The sequence below is a fragment of the Micromys minutus genome (genome assembly GCF_963924665.1).
Source record: "Micromys minutus genome assembly, chromosome: 3".
Taxonomy (NCBI): domain Eukaryota; kingdom Metazoa; phylum Chordata; class Mammalia; order Rodentia; family Muridae; genus Micromys; species Micromys minutus.
Genome location: NC_137972.1, coordinates 82,351,561 through 82,372,666, shown reverse-complemented (window position 1 = coordinate 82,372,666; position 21,106 = coordinate 82,351,561). Strand labels below are relative to the sequence as shown.

General features: G+C 40.7%; 1 protein-coding gene across 1 annotated transcript in view; it reads right to left on the bottom strand.

Annotated features, from left to right (window-relative positions):
- The window catches only part of ADAMTSL3 (ADAMTS like 3), a gene marked incomplete at its 5' end in the record, with an annotated part of 198,667 nt that overhangs the window by 156,494 nt on the left and 21,067 nt on the right, over positions 1-21,106 (bottom strand). Inside the window, one exon of the mRNA XM_080914464.1 lies at positions 11,458-11,585. Within this exon, the coding sequence (XP_080770590.1) occupies positions 11,458-11,585 (128 nt within the window). The remainder of the gene's footprint in view (positions 1-11,457; positions 11,586-21,106) is intronic.

The following is a 21,106-nucleotide window of genomic DNA, read 5'->3' as shown; positions in this document are numbered from 1 at the left end:
TGCTGTGAGAGACTGGGATACTGAGTCAAGAACAAATAAGGCTTCCGTGTAAGGACCAGTGATGGGGATTTGCTAGGTCCTTTGCATGTGCTGTGGCTGTTTAGCTTGGAGTTTTTGTGGGACTCCTAACACTGGGAATGGGGTTTCTCTGACTCTTTCACATGCGTTTAGTACCCTCTTCCTCCTACTGGGCTGCCTCATCCATCCTTGATAGGAGGATTCATGTCTAGTCTTCCTGAATCTTGTTATACCCTGTTCAGTTGATATCACTGGGAGGCCTGCTCTTCTGAAGGGAAATAGAGGAGCAGTAAGTCTGGAGGAGGGAGGAAGGGGTGGGTGCTGGGAGAAGTGGGGGAGGGGAGGCTACAGTCAGGATGTATTATATGAGACAAAAAAGCTAAATAAAAAATTTAAGTAAATAAAAGTAAATAAAAATCCACTACTCTTCTCTCATATGGATCTGATCTAGTTTGTCCCGAAGAAGATGAAATTACTGTCCCTGTTTTGGGGCATGGAGCAGGCAGATGTGGTACAGGTTTGTCAGGCCTAGAGCCAAGCTGGAGGGAGGAAGTGTAGCGTCGTTCATTCACTTACTGTCCACACCAGGGAGCAAGTGGTTATGTCAGCTGACCACCTTACATACAATACACAGATGCAACACACAATTCTATGTATACGCATGCATGCACACCTTATAGACACACATATGCATGCTAAGTTTAGGATATTTTGTAAGCTCATACACCTGTTTGAATCAGAAGAATTCAGAGAGAAACAACAAATTTGGAGGTTCACAAGCTTCACAGAACATTTCAGAATTACAGTGACATTCATATATAGACTTAGAAAACCATGGTCATTGAGTGTGTGCATGCACATGCACGTATGCATGTGCACATGTGTGTCTGTGCCTAAACTTGGGTGAACATGCATATGGAAGTTCAAAGGGGATCTTGGAAATGTCCTCTGTCCTTTGACAGTATTAACTGAGGCAGGATCTCTCGGTGCTGAGCTCACTGAATTCACCAGTCCCACTTGCCAACTTGCTCTGGGGATCATTTGTCTCTGTCATGTGACATATCCCTGGAAATTAGACTGCAAAGACCAGCGTCAGGGTGTAGACCTGAGTCTATTGCTCAGGAGTAAGCTTATATACAGTGATCCGGTCCCAAGCCCTACATCCTTGGCCAATCCTATCTCACTGTGATAGGCCGATCCTACCACACTGTACTCTAGTGAAAGTCTGGTGAGATAACTCAGAAGGAGTTGGGGGAGTATCACTTATAAGTACCTCTGTGAAAATGGGAAAATCAGCGACTGGCATGGCCTCATTTCCTTTTAGCTGTCTCACCAGTGTGCTGTGAACCAATTTAGATCTAATGCCCTGTACAGCAGATAAGACTCTTAGAGGAACAGCAGGAGCCTGTGGTGCTCTCTCTCCGTCCTATTTTTTACCTTCACAAGGGTGACTTACACATCCCCCAGGGGCAGCAGGGGATTGGAGGAATAGAGAGGATGGAAACCATGGCTGGGATGTATTGTACGAGAAAAGAAAAGATTTTCTTTCAAAAGTTGGAATTAAAGGTGGGCCACCACACTCACCCAGCATTACAGGAGCTCTGGGGATCTGAACTCTTGTCTTCAAACTTGCTCAGCAAGAACTTTAACCACTAAGCCATTTCAGAGCCTCTAGGCATTATTTTGAAGTCTCTATGTTCCCAAATGTAATTCAACTCGCTGTCATGACACAATAGTAATTTAACTTGTAACTATTAATAAATGCCAACATTTTCTTTATAACTCCAGCTTTTATAACTCTACTAAAGGATTTAAACTACCCAGAAAACATAATGGTATTCATCTAAATTATTTCAAATTTTATACTTCATAAATGAACTTTTTTCCACTTGAAATTTATCCTTCATATGGACTGATACTTTTTTATTGAATATTATCCTTTTGATTTAAATTTTTACAATTGATGGATTATTAATTTATAGATTATTTTAATATGAATCAACTAGTTTTCCTTAATATTAATGATCTCGGGTGATTCTAAATTTTGAAGAGCGTCTGTAGTGATGGCTCCTGTCACCACAGGCTAGCCTTCAGTGTCTGGGACATGCATCATGTCATTGCGAAACAGTTTATATTTTCCTAATGTTCAAATATTGCCTTTTGGAATGTTGCTTTCTAGTTTCTTCCACAGAGTAAGAGCCCAGTTATTTATGCATTAGTCTTGACTAGAATTCCCCAGTGAACTATATAATTATCCCCCTTATTTGTGTCCAGGTACTCTTGGACTTATTGTCTATGTGAGCTGTGAGTCGTGAGCATTATGTCTTCATCTCTAGTCTCCCAGCACTGTGTATTCTTGTCTCACTACTTTGGCCACACTGAATACAAACAGTGACATCGGGGGTCTGACTTCATACCTCTGGTTAAAGACCATGCGGCTTCGTTTAAAGATGAGGCCTGGTGTCTCTGGACTTCAGGTGTGAATATCTACTTCTGCTAGGAATTGAGGGTTTCAGTCTTTCACCAAATAAATAACTGCATGGCTTCCCTCCTTACATCTTGGCTGTTGTGTTTGCCACTGTTGTTAATGCTGCCTCCTGGGTTCTGTACTCTGACACTGCAAACGTGAATTACAAGTACTCTGTGATAGGAATCCTTCTCTAGACCGCTCAACCCTTCGAGGCACATCGGGGTCACTTCTTACAGTTGGCACATACTCATTGTGCATGGTACTGGGTTCCAAAAGGACATTTTTATACAAGTACATAATGTACTTTGACCATGTCCACCCCTGTACTCCATGCTCTCCTTTTCTCATCCATCACATGATATATATATATATATATATATATATATATATATATATACACATATCATATACATATATATATGTATATATATATATATATCGGTGTAAAATATAGACTACACACATGAGAGAAAACACACAACATTTGCCATTCCAATAATATGATAAACTCCAGTTGCAGTCACGTTCCTGAAAAGTGACATAATTTTATTCTTTATGGCTGAACAAAATCCTATCATTCAAATATAATATATTACATAATTCATGACTCTGTTAACAAGTAGATTTCATGGCTTAACCATGGTTAAATAACAAGGCCACCTTTATGCCAACTTTGCATCACAAGATTCCACAGTCTGCAGACTATATACATCCTGCCTCCTTACTATGCACAATGTAAGTGGACCTATATATGTGTACCTCAAACTTTTGGGAGAATGGTAGAACCCATGTTCTACAATAGAAACTTTTCTAGTCATAATTGCAACCAACATATTTAAACTCCTTAGGCTGGTATAGAAAAGCTTCTTGGGAGGGGAATGAACCATAAAGGTTCATGCTTTAGGCTAGAGTTGCAGTTCCTGGGCTCTGCCTCACATATTCTCCTGGCATGGGCTCCTGGACTTTTTGTGAAATCTAACTTCTGTAAGCTGGGTTCCTGCTTCCACCAGCAGGACAGAGGGTCAGCCACACTCCAATCTAGCTCTCAGATTTCCATCTGGATCTCCTTGATTTCTTACTGGTCCAGATTTAACTTTAAAAATATGCACATCTAATTTACCTGGAATTTCTAAGGGAGTGGTCAAATAAAACTTAGAATAAAATTTCTGTGAGTCACATGCATTTCTAAGAAATATTTCAGGGGTTTTGTCTTCTGCTCACTCAGTTTCTCTTAAGGGTCATATCTTGAGAAAGTCTAGCATAGAGACTCACGTAGGGACACATCCAGGGGCATACTCAGGACAGTTACATTATAGGACACTTCTGTCACCACGGGGATCCAGCAAACTTCCTTCAGTAGCTTTGGTCCTCCCTCCCTCTTTTTCTACTTGGCAACTGCTAATCTGTCCTTCATTTCTAAAGGTTTACTTATTTCAAGGACACTGCATAAGTTGAATGAGGCAATTGGCAGTCTGGAGTCTTGCTCTGTAAACTACCAGGTTCCTTCTCAGAGATTCGCTCAGGATTTTCTATCATTGATTTATCTCTTCTTCTTTCTGTGTTGTATCCCATGGTTTAGGTGCACAACAGTCTGTATTCAAATAATAAAGGGCACTAGGTTTATCCCATTTTTGGATTATGGTGAATAAAATTTTTATAACCAGTTATGCACAGTTTGTTTGAGAAGGTTTTTTTTCTTTCCTGGGATAAATAGCTAAGATAATAAGTTATACATAATACATATTATATATAATATGTATACATATACATGTTTTATTTACTCATGCATATGGGAGGGGAGATGTTTACAGGAACCAGAAATGTTATTGGATCCCCTGGTGTCAGAGATACAGGCTACTGTGAGCCATTAGATGTGTGCACTGGGAACTTGGATGCTCTGCAAAAGAAGATTCTCTTGACCACTGAACCATTCATCACCCCTCCCCTATTTTCACTTCTGATATTCGTGGTTTGCAAGCCTCTATATGTTTTGAGGGATTTTATACTTAGGTTTGGATGATTAAAATGATACTGTGTTTTGGACTTTAGTGACTATTCATTTACCATTACTAAAAAAAATATATTGTAGATGTTTGTACATCCTGGGCTCTGCTAGAGTCACTTTTTAGCTGTATAAGTCAAATTCCTTGAGATCTTCTAAGTAGACAGCAAAGTCCTCTTTGAACAAAGGTGCTTGCTTGCCTTCCTTGTCGCAATGGCTGGAGAGCAGTCCCCCACTCTCCTGAGTGACAGTGGGACGCTCAGCCACACTCAGCTCATTCCTGCTGTGGGGGAAGGAGCAGGCATCACTGCGAAGTCTACAAGAGCTACAAGTGCTTGGTGTTCTTTACTAAACTGAGAAAGCCACTTTTTAGTCCTATTTGTCTAAGAGTTCTCTATTGGTATTGATTTTTGTCAAATACTTTCTCTGCATCTACTGATAGGACCCTTTGTATGTTCTCTTTAATCTGTTGAAAAGACACTGACTGACATTTGAATATTGAGCCAGCCTGGACGGACCCATCTTAGTGAACATTTTTTTATAGATTCATGAATATAAATGGGCATCTTTAATTTATAACTTTTACATTTATATTTATGCCCTATTCTTTCTTCTCACAACTTTATTGTTTTTTAAAAAATAGATACATGTGCAGATTTTAAGAGCATCTTGAAATAAAACTATCTGCATATATTTTTGTCGGTACTTGATTTTTTTTAAAGGTTTGATAGTATGCATTGAAATCTTACTAGTTACCATAAGCATAAAGTGCATGTAAAACAAAACGTAACATGGAAATAGTCAAAGTTTTCTTGCTGTGTATAGATTGAACATAATGATTTTTAAATACCAAAAATTGCCACAAGACTATCTTCTTAGCTCTTGAGTTACTAATGTTTTAAGGTCTAGGTGTACCCCACTCTGAGTGGGTGCTACACACTTGTTGTTGCTTTTTTTTTTCCTAAGGAGGACTGAGGCTGTCAGTTTTTGGCTTTTATTTTTTATTTAATTTTATTTTAGTTTAGTTTTGAGCTTCATATGGCATGTGAGTTGTTTCTGGGGTGTTCAGAGCTTTCTGGGGCTAGTATCCAATTATCAGTGACTGCATATTATGTCTGTTCTTTTGTGACTGGGTTACCTCACTCAGGATGATATTCTCTAGATGCATCCATTTTCCTAGGAATTTCATAAAGTCCTTGTTTCTAGTCGCTGAGTAGTACTCCAGTGTGTAAATGTATCACAATTTTTGTATCCATTCATCTACTGAAGGTCATATGGGTTCTTTCCAGCTTCTGGCTATTATAAATAGGGATGCTATGAACATGGTGGTGCATGTGTCTTATTGTATGTTGGAGCTTCTCTGGGGTATATGCCCAGAAGTGGAATAACTGGGTCTTCAGGTAGGACTATGTCCAATTTTCTGAGGAATTGCCAGACTGATTTCCAGAGTGGTTGTACCAGCTTACTACCCCACCAACAGTCGAGGAGTGTTCCTCTTTCTCTGAATCCTCACCAGCATCTGCTGTCATAAGAGTTTGTGATCTTAGCCATTCTGACTGGTGTGAGGTGAAATCTGAGAGTTGTTTTGATTTGCATTTCCCTGATGACTAGGGATAGTGAGACTTCCTTAGATTCTTCTTAGCCATTCAATATTCCTCAATTGAGAATTTTTTGTTTAGCTCTGTACCCCATTTTTTAATAGGATTGTTTGATTCTCTGGAGTCTAACTTCTTGAGTTCTTTGTATATATTGGGTATTAGACCTGTATCAGATGTGGGATTGGTAAAGAACTTTTCTTAATCTGTTGACTGCTATTTTGTTTCCTTGACAGTGTCCTTAGCCTTACAGAAACTTTGCAATCTCATTAAGTCCCATTTCTCGATCCTTGATCTTAGAACCCAAGCCACTGGTGTTCTGTTCAGAAAATTTTCCCCTGTGCCTATGTGTTCTAAGGTTTTCCCCACTTTCTCTTCTAATAGTTTCAGTGTACCTGGTTTAGTGTGGAGATCTTTGATCCACTTTCACTTGAGCTTTGTACAAGGAGATAAGAAAGGGTCTATTTTCATTCTTCTGCATGCTGAGTGCCAGTTGAGCCAACAACATTTGTTGAAGAGGCTGTTCTTTTCCCATTGAATGTTTTCAGCTCTTTTGTCAAAAATCAAGTGACAATATGTGTGAGAGTTCATTTCTGGATCTTCAATTCTGTTTCATTGATCTACCTGCATATCTCTGTACTGGTACCATTCAGTTTTTAACACAATTGCTTTGTAATGTAACTTGAGGTCAGGAATGGTGATTCTTGCAGATGTTTTCTTGTTGTTGAGAATAGATTTCGATTTTCTAGGTTTTTGTTATTCTAGATAAATTTGCAAATTGCTTTTTCCAACTCTATGAAGAATTGAGTTGGAATTTTGATGGGGATTGCACTGAATCTATAGAATGCTTTCAGTAAGATGGCCATTTTTACAATGTTGATCCTTCCAATCCATGAGCATGGGAGATATTTCCATCTTCTGAGATCTTCAATTTCCTTCTTCAGAGATTTGAAGTTCTTGTCATACAGGTCTTTCACATGCGTAGTTAGACTCACACCAAGGTATTTCATATCATTTGTGACTTTTGTGAAGGGTATCTTTTCCCTAATTTCTTTCTCAGCATGTTTGTCTTTTGAGTAGAAGAAGGCTACTGATTTGTTAGAGTTAATTTTATATCCAACAACTTTGCTGAAGTTGTTTATCAGTTGTAGGAGTTTTCTGGTGGAGTTTTGGGGGTCACTTAAGTACACTATCATGTCATCTGCAAATAGTGATATTTTTACTTCATCCTTTCTGAGTTGTATCCTTTTGATTTCCTATTGTTGTCTAATTGCTCCAGCCAGGACTTGCAGTACTATGTTGAATAGGTAGGGGAAAAGTTGGCAGCCTTGTCTAGTGTCTGATTTTAGTAAGATTGCTTCCAGTTTCTCATCGTTTAGTTTGATGTTGGAACAAATATTGCTTTTATTATATATAGGCATGGGCCTTGGATTCCTGCTCTTTCCAAGACTTTTAACATGAAGGTGTGTTGAAGTTTGTCAAATGCTTTCTCAGAATCTAGTGAGAAGACCATATGGTTTTTTTTCTTTGAGTTTGTTTATATGGTAGGTTATGTTGATGGATTTCCATATATTAAACCATCCTGCATTCCAGCGTTGAAGTCTACTTGATCATGGTGAACAATTGTTTTGATGTGTTCTTGGATTCAGTTTGCAAGAATTTTGTTGAGTATTTTTGCATTTGTGTTCATAAGTGAGATTGGTCTGAAGTTCTCTTTCCTTGTAAGGTCTTTGTGTGGTTTAGGAATGAGGGTTATTGTGGCTTTGAAGAATGAGTTGGGTAGTGTTCTATCTGACTTTATTTTGTGGAATAGTTTGGAAAGTAATGGTATTAGGTTGTCAGTAAATGTCCGATAGAATTCTGCACTGAATCTACCTGGTCCTCGGCTTTTTGTGGGGGGAGGGGTTGGAGGCTTTTGATGACTGTTTCTATTTCTTTAGGTCTTATGGGATTATTTAGATGGTTTTCTGGTCCTGATTTAACTTTGGTATCTGGTATCTGTCTAGGAACTCATCCATTTCCTCCAGATTTTCCAGTTTTGTTGAGTATAGGCTTTTGTAGTATGATCTGATGGCTTCTTTAAGTTTTTCAGTTTCAGTTGTTATGTCTCCACTTTCCTTTCTGATTTTGTTAATTTGGATACTCCCTCTTTGCCCTCTAGTTAGTCAGGCTAAGGGTTTATCAATCTTGTTAATTGTCTCAAAGAACCAGCTCTTGGTTTTGTTGATTCTTTGAATGGTTCTTTTTGTTTCTATTTGGTTAATTTCTGCTCTGAGTTTGATTATTTCTTGCCATCTACTCCTCTTGGATGTATCTGCTTCTTTTTGTTCTAGAGCTTTCAACTGTGCTGTCAAGTTGCTAGTGGATGCTCTCTCCAGTTTCTCTTTGAAGGACTCAGAGCTATGAGTTTTTCTCTTAGAACTTCTTTCACTGCATCCCATAGGATTTGGTATATTGTGCTTTCATTTTCATTAAATTCTAGAAAAATCCTTAATTTCTTTATTTTTTTCTTTGACCATGCTATGTTGAGTAGAGCATTGTTCAGCTTCCATGTGTATATGGGCTTTTTGTTGTCTTTGTTGTTATTAAAGACCAGCCTTAGACCATGGTGATCTGAAAGGATGCATTAGAGTATTTCAATTTTCTTATATCTATTGAGGCTTGTTTTCTGACCTACTCTATGGTCAATTTTGGAGAAGGTGTTGTGAGGTTCTGAGAAGAAGGTGTATTTTTTTTTTTGTTTTAGGGTGAAATGTTTTGTAGATGTCTAATAATTCCAATTGGTTAATAACCTCTGCTAGTTTCACTGCATCTCTGTTCAGATTCTGCTTCCATGATTTGTGTACTGATGAGCGTGGGATGTTAAAGTCTCCCACTATTATTGTGTGTGGTGCAGTGTATGTTTTGAGCTTTAGTAGGGTTTCTTTTATGAATATGGTTGCTCTTGTATGTTAAGGGTTGAGAATTCATCCTGATAAATTTTCCCTGTAATGAGTAAAAAGTGTCCTTCCTTATCTTTTTTGATAACTTTTGGTTGAAAATCTACTTTATTCGATATTAGAATTGCCACTCCAGCTTGCTTCTTGGGGTCGTTTGCTTGGAAGTTTTTTTTTTTCCAGCCTCTTACTCTGAGATAGTGTCTGTTTTTGTCTCTGAGATGAGTTTCCTGTATGTAGCAAAATGCTGGATTCTGTTTATTTATCCAGTCTGATAGTCTGTCTTTTTATTGGGGGAATTGAGTCCATTTATGTTAACAGATATTAAGGAATAGTGATTGCTGTTTCCTGATATTTTTACTTTTAGAGGTAGAATTATATCTGCGTGTCTTTCTTCTTTTGGTTTTCTTGCTTAGTTATAATCTTGCTTTATCTAGGATGTAGTTTCCCTCCTTGTACTGGGTTTTCCATCAATTATTCTTTGTAGTGCTGGATTTGTGGTCAGATATTGTGTAAATTTAGTTTTGTCCTGGAATGTCTTGGTCTCTCCATCTATGGTGATTGAGAGTTTTACTGGATATAGTAACCTTGGCTGACAATTGTGTTCTCTTAGTGTCTGTATGATTTCTGTCTAGGACCTTCTAGCTTTCATAGTCTTTGTTGAGAAGTGGGGCTTTTTAACAAGCACAAGTGTAGGGAATATTGTTTTAAAGAAGGCAGGGGAGCAAGTGCCACTTCATTGCCATTCTAGCTGTCAGTAATTTTAAGTTGTTCATATTCCTCAGGTTCGGGGACTATACAGAAACATCCAAGGCATGCCTTTTCCTCTCAGTTTTTAATGCTAATTGCTCTCCATGGGTCCCAGTGACTGACCAGCACTGCAGAGGAAGTGATTGCCCTTCTTTTCTCACAGGTATGTCATTCTCTGAAGGTAGGTCTCAGTAGGACATATATGTCCTGCTATTTTAAGATACCCCATCATTCTTCTGCACATCGCAATGGTTTTAGAGTAGCGGGGCCTGGATTTCTTAACAGGAATGAGAGACAAGATCAAGCATTGTTCTTACCATCACTAGACTAAGCGTGGATTCAGTTCCACAGCCATTTACATAAGCTGCTGCCCTGTCAAATTTCTCTCTAGAGGAAAGCACTGCCATGCACCAGCAACCTTGTCATGTCTCCCTGGATGGACCAATGTGTCCTCCTTCTCAAAGGAATCTATGTTCTCTTCATCTACCAGGACCTGCACTGTCTTGAGAAAACTGAAGGACATACTTAGCTATTTGTCTAATATGCTATAAAGCAAACATCTTCATGAAGCGTGAACTGAGCAGAATAAGAATGATCCCCAGTGCTTCTGTGTAGCTAGAAATAAGGCAGTTTATTCTTACATTCAACAGCATCCACATCTAAATATGGCCTCTGTAATGCAGGGGTCTTTTGTCTGGGACCAGATGAGGCTCCACCAACTGGAGGCTGTGCCTTAGTTATGAGCAAGGTTTTAAACTCTCCCTTGAACCACAGCCTCCAAAATGGCAAGAATAAACTTATTAGAAATTTTTGGCCTCTATATATAAGCTGATCTTACATTTAGTGTGTGTGTCTGTGTATGTGTGTGTGTGTCTGTCTGTCTGTCTGTGTATGTGTCTGTGTCTGTCTGTCTGTGTATGTGTCTGTGTGTGTCTGTCTGTGTGTGTGTGTCTGTGTGTCTGTGTGTGCAGGTGTGTGTTATACATTTGAATAGGTAGGTACACTCATCTGAGTGTGCATATGTGGAGGTTAGATATCAATGTCCAGCATCTTCCTCATAGCTCTCCATCTTATTTTCTGAGGCAGGATCTCTCATTGAATGTAGGAGGCTCACCATTTTGGTTAGACTAGCTCACCTAACTAGCCCCTGTGACTCACTTGCTTTTGTCCATCCTGTACTGGGTTGCAGGTGTGCACAGCCACTTCTGGCTTTTATATGGATGCTAAGGATCTGAAGTCAGGTCCTTAAGCCTGTGCAGCAAGCATTTTACCCACCGTACCAGCTTCCCAGTTTCTGCATTACCTTCTTAACCCACCATGGATTCTCAATAAGTGCAAGAAAGGAGTTATAGTCACTGCCTTTCAAGGACTGCCGCCAAAATAACCTATCTGTTTGCTCCTAAACCCTGAGGACATCATGCTATCAGCTGAACCTACCATGCCTTTATGTTCCTAGGACTAAAGTGTGTTTTTTCTCAACCCTGTGACTAGCACGTACATAGGATAGGTGCACCTGCTGAGACCGGAAATCAACACCATTCCCATTTAACCATGTTAACCTGAGATTGGCTCAGTTACTACTGGTATATAGTAAGCCACCAGATGGAAAGCATCAGAGCATACTTGCACCCCTTCTCGCTCACACAGCCACTGACACACTCCACACACAGCCAAGTCACCACTAACCTTCCAGTCAGACATCTCCGCAAAGAATAGGAGGCTCCTCCCCCACAGGTTCGTGAGCAGTCACTCCAGTCTCCCCAGGCATCCCAGTTGCCATCCTTGTCTTCTTCAGAATGAGCATTTCTTGAGGTCTGGATGTAGAGGGAAAATGCAGCTGGTTATAGAAGGTCAAATATCACCTAGTTCCAAGCAGAGAAAATCTCTACAGCAGTCTAGTCTGTGAACAGGGTAGCAACGTTGACTGCCGAAGACTCCCGGGACACTGAGGGCAAGAAACTGTTTAGTGAGTGCTAAGTTCCTGCTACGCACAGTGAAAACGTTCTGACTTGTGACACATGGCACTGGGCTGATAGTTAGCAATGAGGTGTCACCTACGTAAGTTAGTAAGAGAGTCAGTACCATCTTCTGCGCTTCCAGTTACAAAGAGTAAAAGCAGAACTGAAGGGAAGGCTCGGCAGTAAGAGGACTGGTTGCTCTTTCAGAAGACCAGCTTTGATTCCCAGCACCCACAAGACAGTTGCCCATAACTCAACAACTGTATGTAACTCCAGTTCCAGGGAATTCAATATGGAACACATGTGGTGCAAAGACATACAATCAAGCAAACCACTCACAAAATACAAATATACATTAAATAAAAGTAAATATACATAAGATCAAAATAAATTTAAAAATAAAATCTCAAGAAAATAGAAGGGAGAGGATGAGAAAAACATAGAATAGACATAGAAATAGTAATAATGTGTACTGATCAGATGTATTGTAGCAATAAATCATCAATCATATAAATTAATTTCTTCATCATGCTTTATTCCTGCATAATGTGTTGCATTATGACATTTCATAAATGCATATGAAGGGCTTCTGTCATATCTACTAAAAGTAATTTCTAAGTATTTTAAATTCTGAGATAGTGTCTCACACTGAAGCCCAAGCAGATACTGAACTTACTGTGCACCCTGGTTTCCACCTCACGGTCCACTTGCCTTGGTCCCCTAAATACTAGTATTTTAACACTTTTAAAAATAGATCAACGCTTGGTCTGGAGAAACTGCTCAGCAGCTAGGAGCACTTGTTGCTCTCAAAAAGAACCCAGGTTTGATTTCCAGCAAACACATGGTGATTCATAACTGTTCATCACTTCAGTTCTGGGGAGCCAGTGCCTTCTTCTGACCCCAGCAGGCACCATGCACACAACTGGTCTACAAACAAGCATGAAGATAAAACATCCACACATAAAACAAAATAAATGCATGTAATAAAAATGTTTTTTAATCTATAAATTCTTAAAACACGTCAGAATGAAATCCATTAGATATTTATATCAAGGTACTAAAACCATAAAGAACCAGAAAAAAGAAACCATATGTCATACAGACATTGACAGTCATATGGTTAACTTTGGAAAGGCTGACATATTTATTAACAGGGTGGGTGGGGCACTCCCTCATAGATGTGGGGGGTGGATAGGATAGGGGGCTTGCAGAAGAGAAACCAGGAAGGGGGTTAACATCTGAATGTAAAAAAATAAAATAACCAGTAAAAATAATAAATAAATCATAGAAATGAAAAGACTGGTATAGTTGAATTTCCTTAAAATAAAAACACAAAGCATTTTCTCTCTATCTTCATATAAAGACAGCCTAATGAACACACACAGGAAACACGGCAGTGAAAATCCAGTATCTGAGAAGAGGTAAGACTTGTCCTCCTTGTCCCTGAGAAGAGTCGCAGGAAGAATGACAATATTATCCTTTATCACTCATAAAGATGTTGACAACAAACATGTACACACTTTAAAAATTCTTTCTTTAAAGTATTTTAGGCCAAAATACCAACATTGGATGACAATATCCTATCTGGCTACAAGTCGGTACTGTGTTTAACACAGGTAAGTCTGCACATGAATAGAGAAATACTCAGATAAATAAAATGCTGCGGTGATTGAGCTGTTGAATGGCCTTAGCAATGTTTTGTGTAGTGTCTCCATATTTTGTAGCATTTTAAAGGACTTATTTTTATGCTATGCTTAATTATGTGTATCCGTGTGTCAGGGAGTGGTGCAGGACTGAGTGCCAAGCTACTTTCGAGTCCAGGAGAGGGCATCAGACTCCCTGATCAGAACGTTTCAGGTGTCTGTGGTCCTCCAGAGTGGATGCTGAGACCTGAACTCTGGAAAAGACAGTAAAGTGTTCTTAAGTGTTGACCATCTCTCCAGACTTCTGCCCCATATTTTAAAAGATAAAACACATAATGTCTCATGTGAACCTAACAAACAAACAAACAAAGATCTATATCCTCTCAGACTATAGAATATTCACATCAGATAGAATTTAAAAGGTAAGTTGTAAGTTAGAGAATGTAAAGATGCAGGCGAGAGCTGTAAAAAGGATGAAAAGAATGACAGCGTGGGCCTGAATTAGCTATTACCCAGGTTCCCCTTGGCCTCCAGGCAAGTGACAGGCAAGCGCCACCCCCCAGGAAGACTTTCAAAAGTGATGTGGAAAACATAGTGGTGGGAAGAAAGACTGAAAGTTTCCCAATAATGTTGAGTGGAGTTCCACAGGCCACGCTCTACCTAAAGCTCAGCGGACGCTTACGGAGCAGGGCCCCAGCCTCAGCACAGAGACAGAAAGGATAAATATTTGGCAGCTGATCAAATCTGTCATCGGGAATGGGAGCTAATGAAACCCATACTATTTATTGTTCTAATTAAGACACTGTTCAGTTCAAGTTTCTGCCCTGAATGTCACCAAGCCTAACTATGCCCTGTCTACCATCTTATAGTATAAAATATAAAATTCCAATTCATAGAAAAATGCAATTAGCAGTTTAATGCCCTCATCTAGACTTTTAGATGGGGTGAGTCCAGATCGTTTGGGCAAATGTTTAAACTGTACACAGCTGACATTGGTTTTTCTTCTTGTCACTTGATATATGAATTGGTCAAATGTGAAAAGTTGAAAAATATCATCATATATTTTTTAAACGAAAGCTGAGTGCTCCCTGCAATATTGTTTTAATTTGTTTTTATTCCCACCAACCCATCTGTTCCATTTATAGTTAGACTCAGGTTTCTTTCCATAACTCCTCCACCTTCAATTACAGAAAACATCTTGATTCTCAAATAATTAAAACGGGCACATTATAAAATGAAAACATCTGGTTTCTCTGATTGGCTACGTCAGATTTTTTCCCCTTAAGAAAACAGAAAGCAAAGGCATCTCAAGGAGTCCTGGTGGTGTTTTTCTTCTGTGAGGATGGCTGGGTTCCTCAGACCCCAGCACCGTTTTCTGCCAGCCCCTGGCCTTGTCATGTATTCTCCCTGGCCACAGGGGAGCAACAGTGTCCCTGATTTTACCCTCTTCACTCTTCTGAGCTTCCTTTCCTGGAATTTCCATCTCTCTAGAAAAGCTGATAATGAGTCCCAATCCTTTTCTCTGGGGGAAAAAAAGAAGAAGGGAGGGGAGAGATGGAGGGGAGGAGAGGGGAGGGCAGAGGAGAGACGGGAAGAACAACAACAAAAAACTTCTAAAGTTTTCCCAAGCCTCTAGCATTTGGCTAACACCCCAAACTCTTTCTGCTCCCCGTGCTCTTTCGTGACTATGTTCAATCTCTGCACACAATTAAGGATGCAAATTTTAAATCTCAAAATGTACTGTCTAGACTATGGCATTATATCTAAAAAGAACAGAGACCATGCACTGATCATGAACCAGACTTCCACGTGAGTGTGCATGTGCATGTGTGTGTACAGTGCATGTGTGCACATGGATGTGGAGACCAGAGACTAATTTTGGATGTTATTTCTCAGGGGCAGTCTGCCTTGATTTTTTTTTTTTTTTTTTTATTCTGAAACAGGGTCTTGTGTTGGCTTGGGGCTCACTTCTTTGAATGAGCTGGTTCACCAACCCAAGGAATCTGTCTTTCCATTTCTGCCAGCCCTCAGATTACAAACATATTATCATGGCTGGCTTTTCTGGGTAGGTTCTGGGGACCGAACTAAGCTATCTCGTTAACCCATGACAAATCTCTTTTGATAAAGCCTCCCGCTCTTCCCCCCTCCCTTCCTCTTTTCATTTAGTTTTTTTCTTTCCTCCCTCCCTGCTCCCTCCTGCTATCTCTTATTTCGGGCAACATTGCTTATTGGAACTATATGGAGGCAGCATTACATAATGATTAAAGCTATTCAACCTCATCAAACTCACATTGAATCACGACAGTCACCATTTCTCATGCCATATTTAAAACACACATAAAAAGTAAGTCCCACAGCATCTCCATGTAGCCAGCGAGTGTGTCACAAATGACAGCAGTTGTTGTTTTTTTAAAAAAAAATCTTCAAAATAATGATGGCAAAGCCAGCTCTCCGGTTGCTGCTTATGCAAGACTTAAAATGAATCACCGATAAACCTGCCCTTGTTGCTTTTGGCTCAGGGGGTCAGCCTGCTAAGGTCTGCTTGGACCCTGATCCTAGCACCCAATGTAAGCCATGTTGCTTGTGTCCCCCAAGTCACCGATAAGCATGCTAGACATAACTTCCTAATCAGACAGAATTCCTCTAATGCATGTGTCTGCGTTTTTACCGTAGTAGGTAGAGCACAATGCCAGGAGAGCAGCCCACCGATGAGAGAGAGGGCCTGTGAATATAGCTTAAAATATGAAACCCTATCAGTCAGCATTGTCAAATATCGGTATGCAGAAGAGCGTTGTGAAGGATGGAGAGACAGCCACTCGTGGGAACTGGGCAAGCCCCCTAAGAGAGAAGAGGTGTGTGGTAGCCTCAGTTTGACCAACCCAATCCTAAAGCCCAGTGCCTACAAAGACAGAGCTGGCTTCATGGTAATCTGGAGCAGGCAAGTTTTGTTACCAGTAGATACTGCTTTTCCCAATTCTCTTTGCCAGCATCGCTTTAAAACTGCCTTAGATGGTTGCAAACACTGCTTTATAAGGTAAGCTGTTCAATGAACCCAATCAAAGTTTAATCCAACCAACATCAAGTCTGTGGCCCTGTGGTAAGATCTAGGCAAAGACCTAAAGAACTAGAGCCTTCCTAAGGCAGCTGCTGTTCTAGCAGACAGTGCTGTGGGCCAGTCCTCAGCTTGGCTTATGTCCTCTCTAAACACCACAGCCCCTCTGGTGGATACTCGCAGCACCATCTTCAGAAGAGCAACACTTTGAGAACTATGTGTCCAGAGAATGGTGGGGCCAAGGCAGAACTCCTTTATCACTTCCCCTGGGCAAATTCAGTTTCCCCTGTGTGGTTTCTCCTCTGATGAGCATTTCCTTTGTGACCAGGAATCCAGACCAATGCAGCAGCCAGCTCCCTCACAGTTAGCATTCCAAGTCTTGGATCCATTCCACTGCTGCTGGGATCCACATGACCACAACATTCTTTTGATATCTCAATGAAGCCTTTTGTGTCATCCACTACTCCACCCCCATCTTTATTGCAATTTTAAGCTACACTTCTGGTTTTCAATAGTCTGCCATTTTATCTTGGGTATTTTATGAGGAATGTACATTTGTTGGCATTTGTAGTCTCCCAAGCATTTGCTGGTTCTCTTATCCAAACAGATACCTATGACCAAGGCTCTGCACTAGGTGCCCTGAGAGGGCAGGCATGAATCTAATCCCTCAGGTAGCTTTCAGTGAGCCGGAAGGAAGAGGGGTCAAGGGACACTGTGAGGTAACAATCCTTAATTGTCAAGAAAACGGATATGTAAGCTATGTTTCCACAGCCTTCCTTAGCAGAGCTCAGAGCAAGGTCAGATCTTTTCCACAGAGTGAAACAACTCTTTGAGAACCATATGCCCCTCTCATAGAATACTTTGGGTTGCATGTAAGCTCTTACTTTTTACTTTTTGTTTTTCACAATACAGTAATTGCATCCTCTCCGTCCTCCCTCTTACAGCTCCTCATCCCATTCCTCCTCCCCCTGTCTCCAAGAGGATGTCTCCCCTCCCCCTCCCAGACCTTCCCACTCCCTGGGTCCTCAAGTATCTTGAGGATTAGATGTATCTTCTCCCACTAAAACCAGACCAGGCAGTCCTCTGCTGTATATGTGTCAAGGGCCTTGGACCAGCTGCGTGGTTGGTGGCTCAGGAAGCCCTTATTATTGCTTGTCTCTATTTTCTAACTGTTTATGAATTATAAACACTTTTCAATTTGCTGCATTTTTCATCATTCAGCATGTGTGCTCATGCACAAACATGTACGTGTACATGTATATGTGTATATGTATATTTATGTGTATGTATGTGTGTATGCACGTATGTGTGTGCATGTGATTGTGTGCATGCACTCATGTGTGTGTGTGTGTGTGTGTGTGTGTAATAAAATACAATTTTTAAAAAGAAAAGAAAAATGCCAAAGAAAAACGTGTACAAACACCTCCACAGAAACTGTGTTCATTTTGTGTCATTTGCTTTAGACTATCAGTCTTAATGATTGCTTAAGAAATCACATTTGGGAAATGTTGGATGAAAAAGTCCCCCAAAGATATTGTTTACTCATTATATAATCACTCTTGGCCGAAGTCCAGAATCTGGTAGGAGCCAGTGTGTTCACAGCCTCATAAAGGCTCCAGTCTTGCCCGCTCTTCTTGGATCCCCAGGCATAAATCAAATCATAAACCATTTCCCTGACAAGTTTTTAAGTCTATGAGTTATACAGAATAGGGCCATTCTGCTGCTCTTGCTAAAACATTATAATTAAACACAGATTTCACATCTAAGGTCAGTTATTGGAAATGCCATATTAACAGCTTCATATTAGCAACAACTCCAAATGAGCTGAGTTCCAGAGGGATATTACTTCCCAGACATCAAATAAAGGTTCATTCCAGTGTTCCCACAAAGGTTATTTGAGGAGATCTCAAACCACTTGGTTTCTGTTAACAGTAGACATATTCTTTCAGGTTAATACTACCTTAAGGTCTTAAGCAACACAACTTTAAAATTATGAATTGGGTGGATGTCATAAAAATGTCACTCAAGTTGTCTCCCAGATCAACAATTCAATTTGGCCAGGTTGTATTAAACACTAATACAGTGCTGGGCACCACTGATAAATACCCAGGACTCTGAAGCCCACCTCTCTTTCTTCAGCTCATACAACTTCCCTGATAAACTTCACTGGCTGGAGAGCAGTCAGCCCATGGGATTAAACGGCCCTTTCCTGGCCAGTCTTTATCCCTGGCCACTGTTCCCACCATAAGAGATCTTCAGTCACACTGATTCACTGCCACACAGGTCACACTAAGAAGCATCTTCCTGCCAGACACAGTTCCTGTTCGTGCTTTGTCTCATGCCAAAGACCTATCACATTCTTCACTATTTCCCCAATAACATGTTACTCAAATCCTGTGTGTGTACGTGTGTTTGCCTGTGTGTGTGCATATATGTGCCTTTGTGTGTATGTGCATATGTGTACCTGTGTGTGTGCATGTGCATGCCTCTGTGTGTGCATGTGTGTGCCTGTGTGTGTACAAGTGTGTGTACATGCCTGAGGAATCTTTTGAGCCCCTTGAGAGGTATCTTATTTTTATGTTTATCTATTAATTTATTTCAGAGTACTAGCAGTTGATTTTGCAGCTCCAGAGACTGGGCTCACAGTCTTGGGCATGGAAGACAAGTCCTTTGCCACTGAATAACATCCATGGCTCCCGGGAACATTTTAAAAACAGGTCATTAAGTGGATAAAGTACAGGAAAAGCATGAGAGTTGGGAAGCAAACCAGACGAGGTTAATCCAGGCCCTATAAATCCCAGGATATTCATCTTTATCTCTCTCTGTAAAGAGCTACCAGAGAGAACTAGGGTTTTTTGGTGAGAAAATACAACCAGAGAATGAGAGACAGACGAGACAGACAGACAGACAGACAGACATTCCTCTCTTTCTCTGCAATTCTATGTAGTGTTGCTCACTAGCCAAAGCTAACCAGAAGCCAGAGGGCGGGGGAGACCTGGTGCAGCCTGTGCAGACCACATCCCGAGTGGGCAAGGGTGCAGAGTGGATCTGTAGGACCTAAGGAAGCTTCTAGCATACTCACTTATCAGTTCACTAGAGAATTTGAAAGCAGAAGCATGGTTTCCGTGTTTGGAAAGGTTCCTCTGGCAAGCAGGAGCCTGAGGAAGGACCCGAGAAAGAGAACCTCTGTTGAAACACTGCATGCAAGAGTCCAGAGCCCACAATGTGCATCCCAACACTTATCCCAAAGAGGACACAGAGGTGACACCCAAAGAACGCACTGGGATCAACCGGATCTGACATACCCAAGGGACAGGAAGTGCCAATCTGACTGATTCCCGGTCACCCACGTTAAGTGTTGCTTGCCAATGTCATCAAGGCTTCAGAGGCACTCAAACCCACACTCGTGGAAGGGTTCTAGTACTCTTCTGTAAAATATGAAAGTGCCTATGTCAGTAGTGGCTAAAAAGGAACACAAATCGGCAAGGCCCACAGCTCTCCTTTATTTAATTACAATGGTAATTTCCATCAAAGATGATTGTGTGCATATTTTTGTGTTGGGGGTGGGGAATTCGCTGGGAGCCAGTGCACGTGTGGGTGAATGTATGTGGAGGTCAAAGGCCAACCTCAGGTGTCAGTCTTGATGGTACAGTCTACCCTGCTTTTTAGATAGGGTCTCTCACAGACCTGAGAATTTTTGGTAAGAAACTACATCCAGAGAGGTGGGGGGCAAACATGCGGCTCTTTTCATCAAATAGGTTATTTGCCCTGTACTGACTGAGCCATTTCCCCAGCCTCAAAAGATTTTTAACAAAATAACTATTTGGCCAAGATTTAAACCTATAAAGACTTCATCTATACATCTAAATTTCTGACTTCTGCTGAAAATGAAAGAAGAACATCTCAACAGTATTCACATTATCACGTGGCACGAAATGAAATTCAAGTGTGGCCACTCAGTTATAATGGGTGATTGGGGGTCTCCCTGGCCACTACCCCTCATCCACCAGGATGTCTACTGGAGAATAGCACAGTGTGGGTAGGAAGTGGGCAAGGCCAGACAGCAAGAGTGAAAAAAGCAAGGTGTAGAGGGAATTAGAACCCACATCATTGCTGGTGGGAATGTATCTCAGCTCTGTCATTATGAAAAATAATCCGACGGTTCTTCAAACTGTGTGTTTATCATAGGACGCGGAAATTCTCCTTCTGGGTACAAATCTCCCGCTACGTACACAGACTCGGCGCCATGCGCATCTCTGTCTCTGTATTATTTAGAGTAGTTCAAGGAGGCAAAACTGAAACCAAATGTCCGGCGCTGAGAGAATAAATAAGATATGCATTCATATGTGACAGAAAACAGAATTTTGACACATGCCACAGCATACATGAAACTGAAGCCGTTGTACAAAAAAGAAAAAAGTGCGATGTAAAAGAACAAACATGGCTGAATAATCACACCCAGTGGTGACACCCACAGTAGAGGGGTGACTGCCAGGGGCCTGCAGACTGCAGAGAACAGCATGACACTGTTTAATGAGTACAGCTCAGTTCTTCAGCTCTGGAGTGTGAAAGCCGGCTCTAGACTCAGACGGCACTTGGGCAGTCGACTGAGTACAGGTAGCTCACTAACCAGAACGCTTGAAAAGGAGTACACAGGCAATTGTACCATTTATATTTTAACA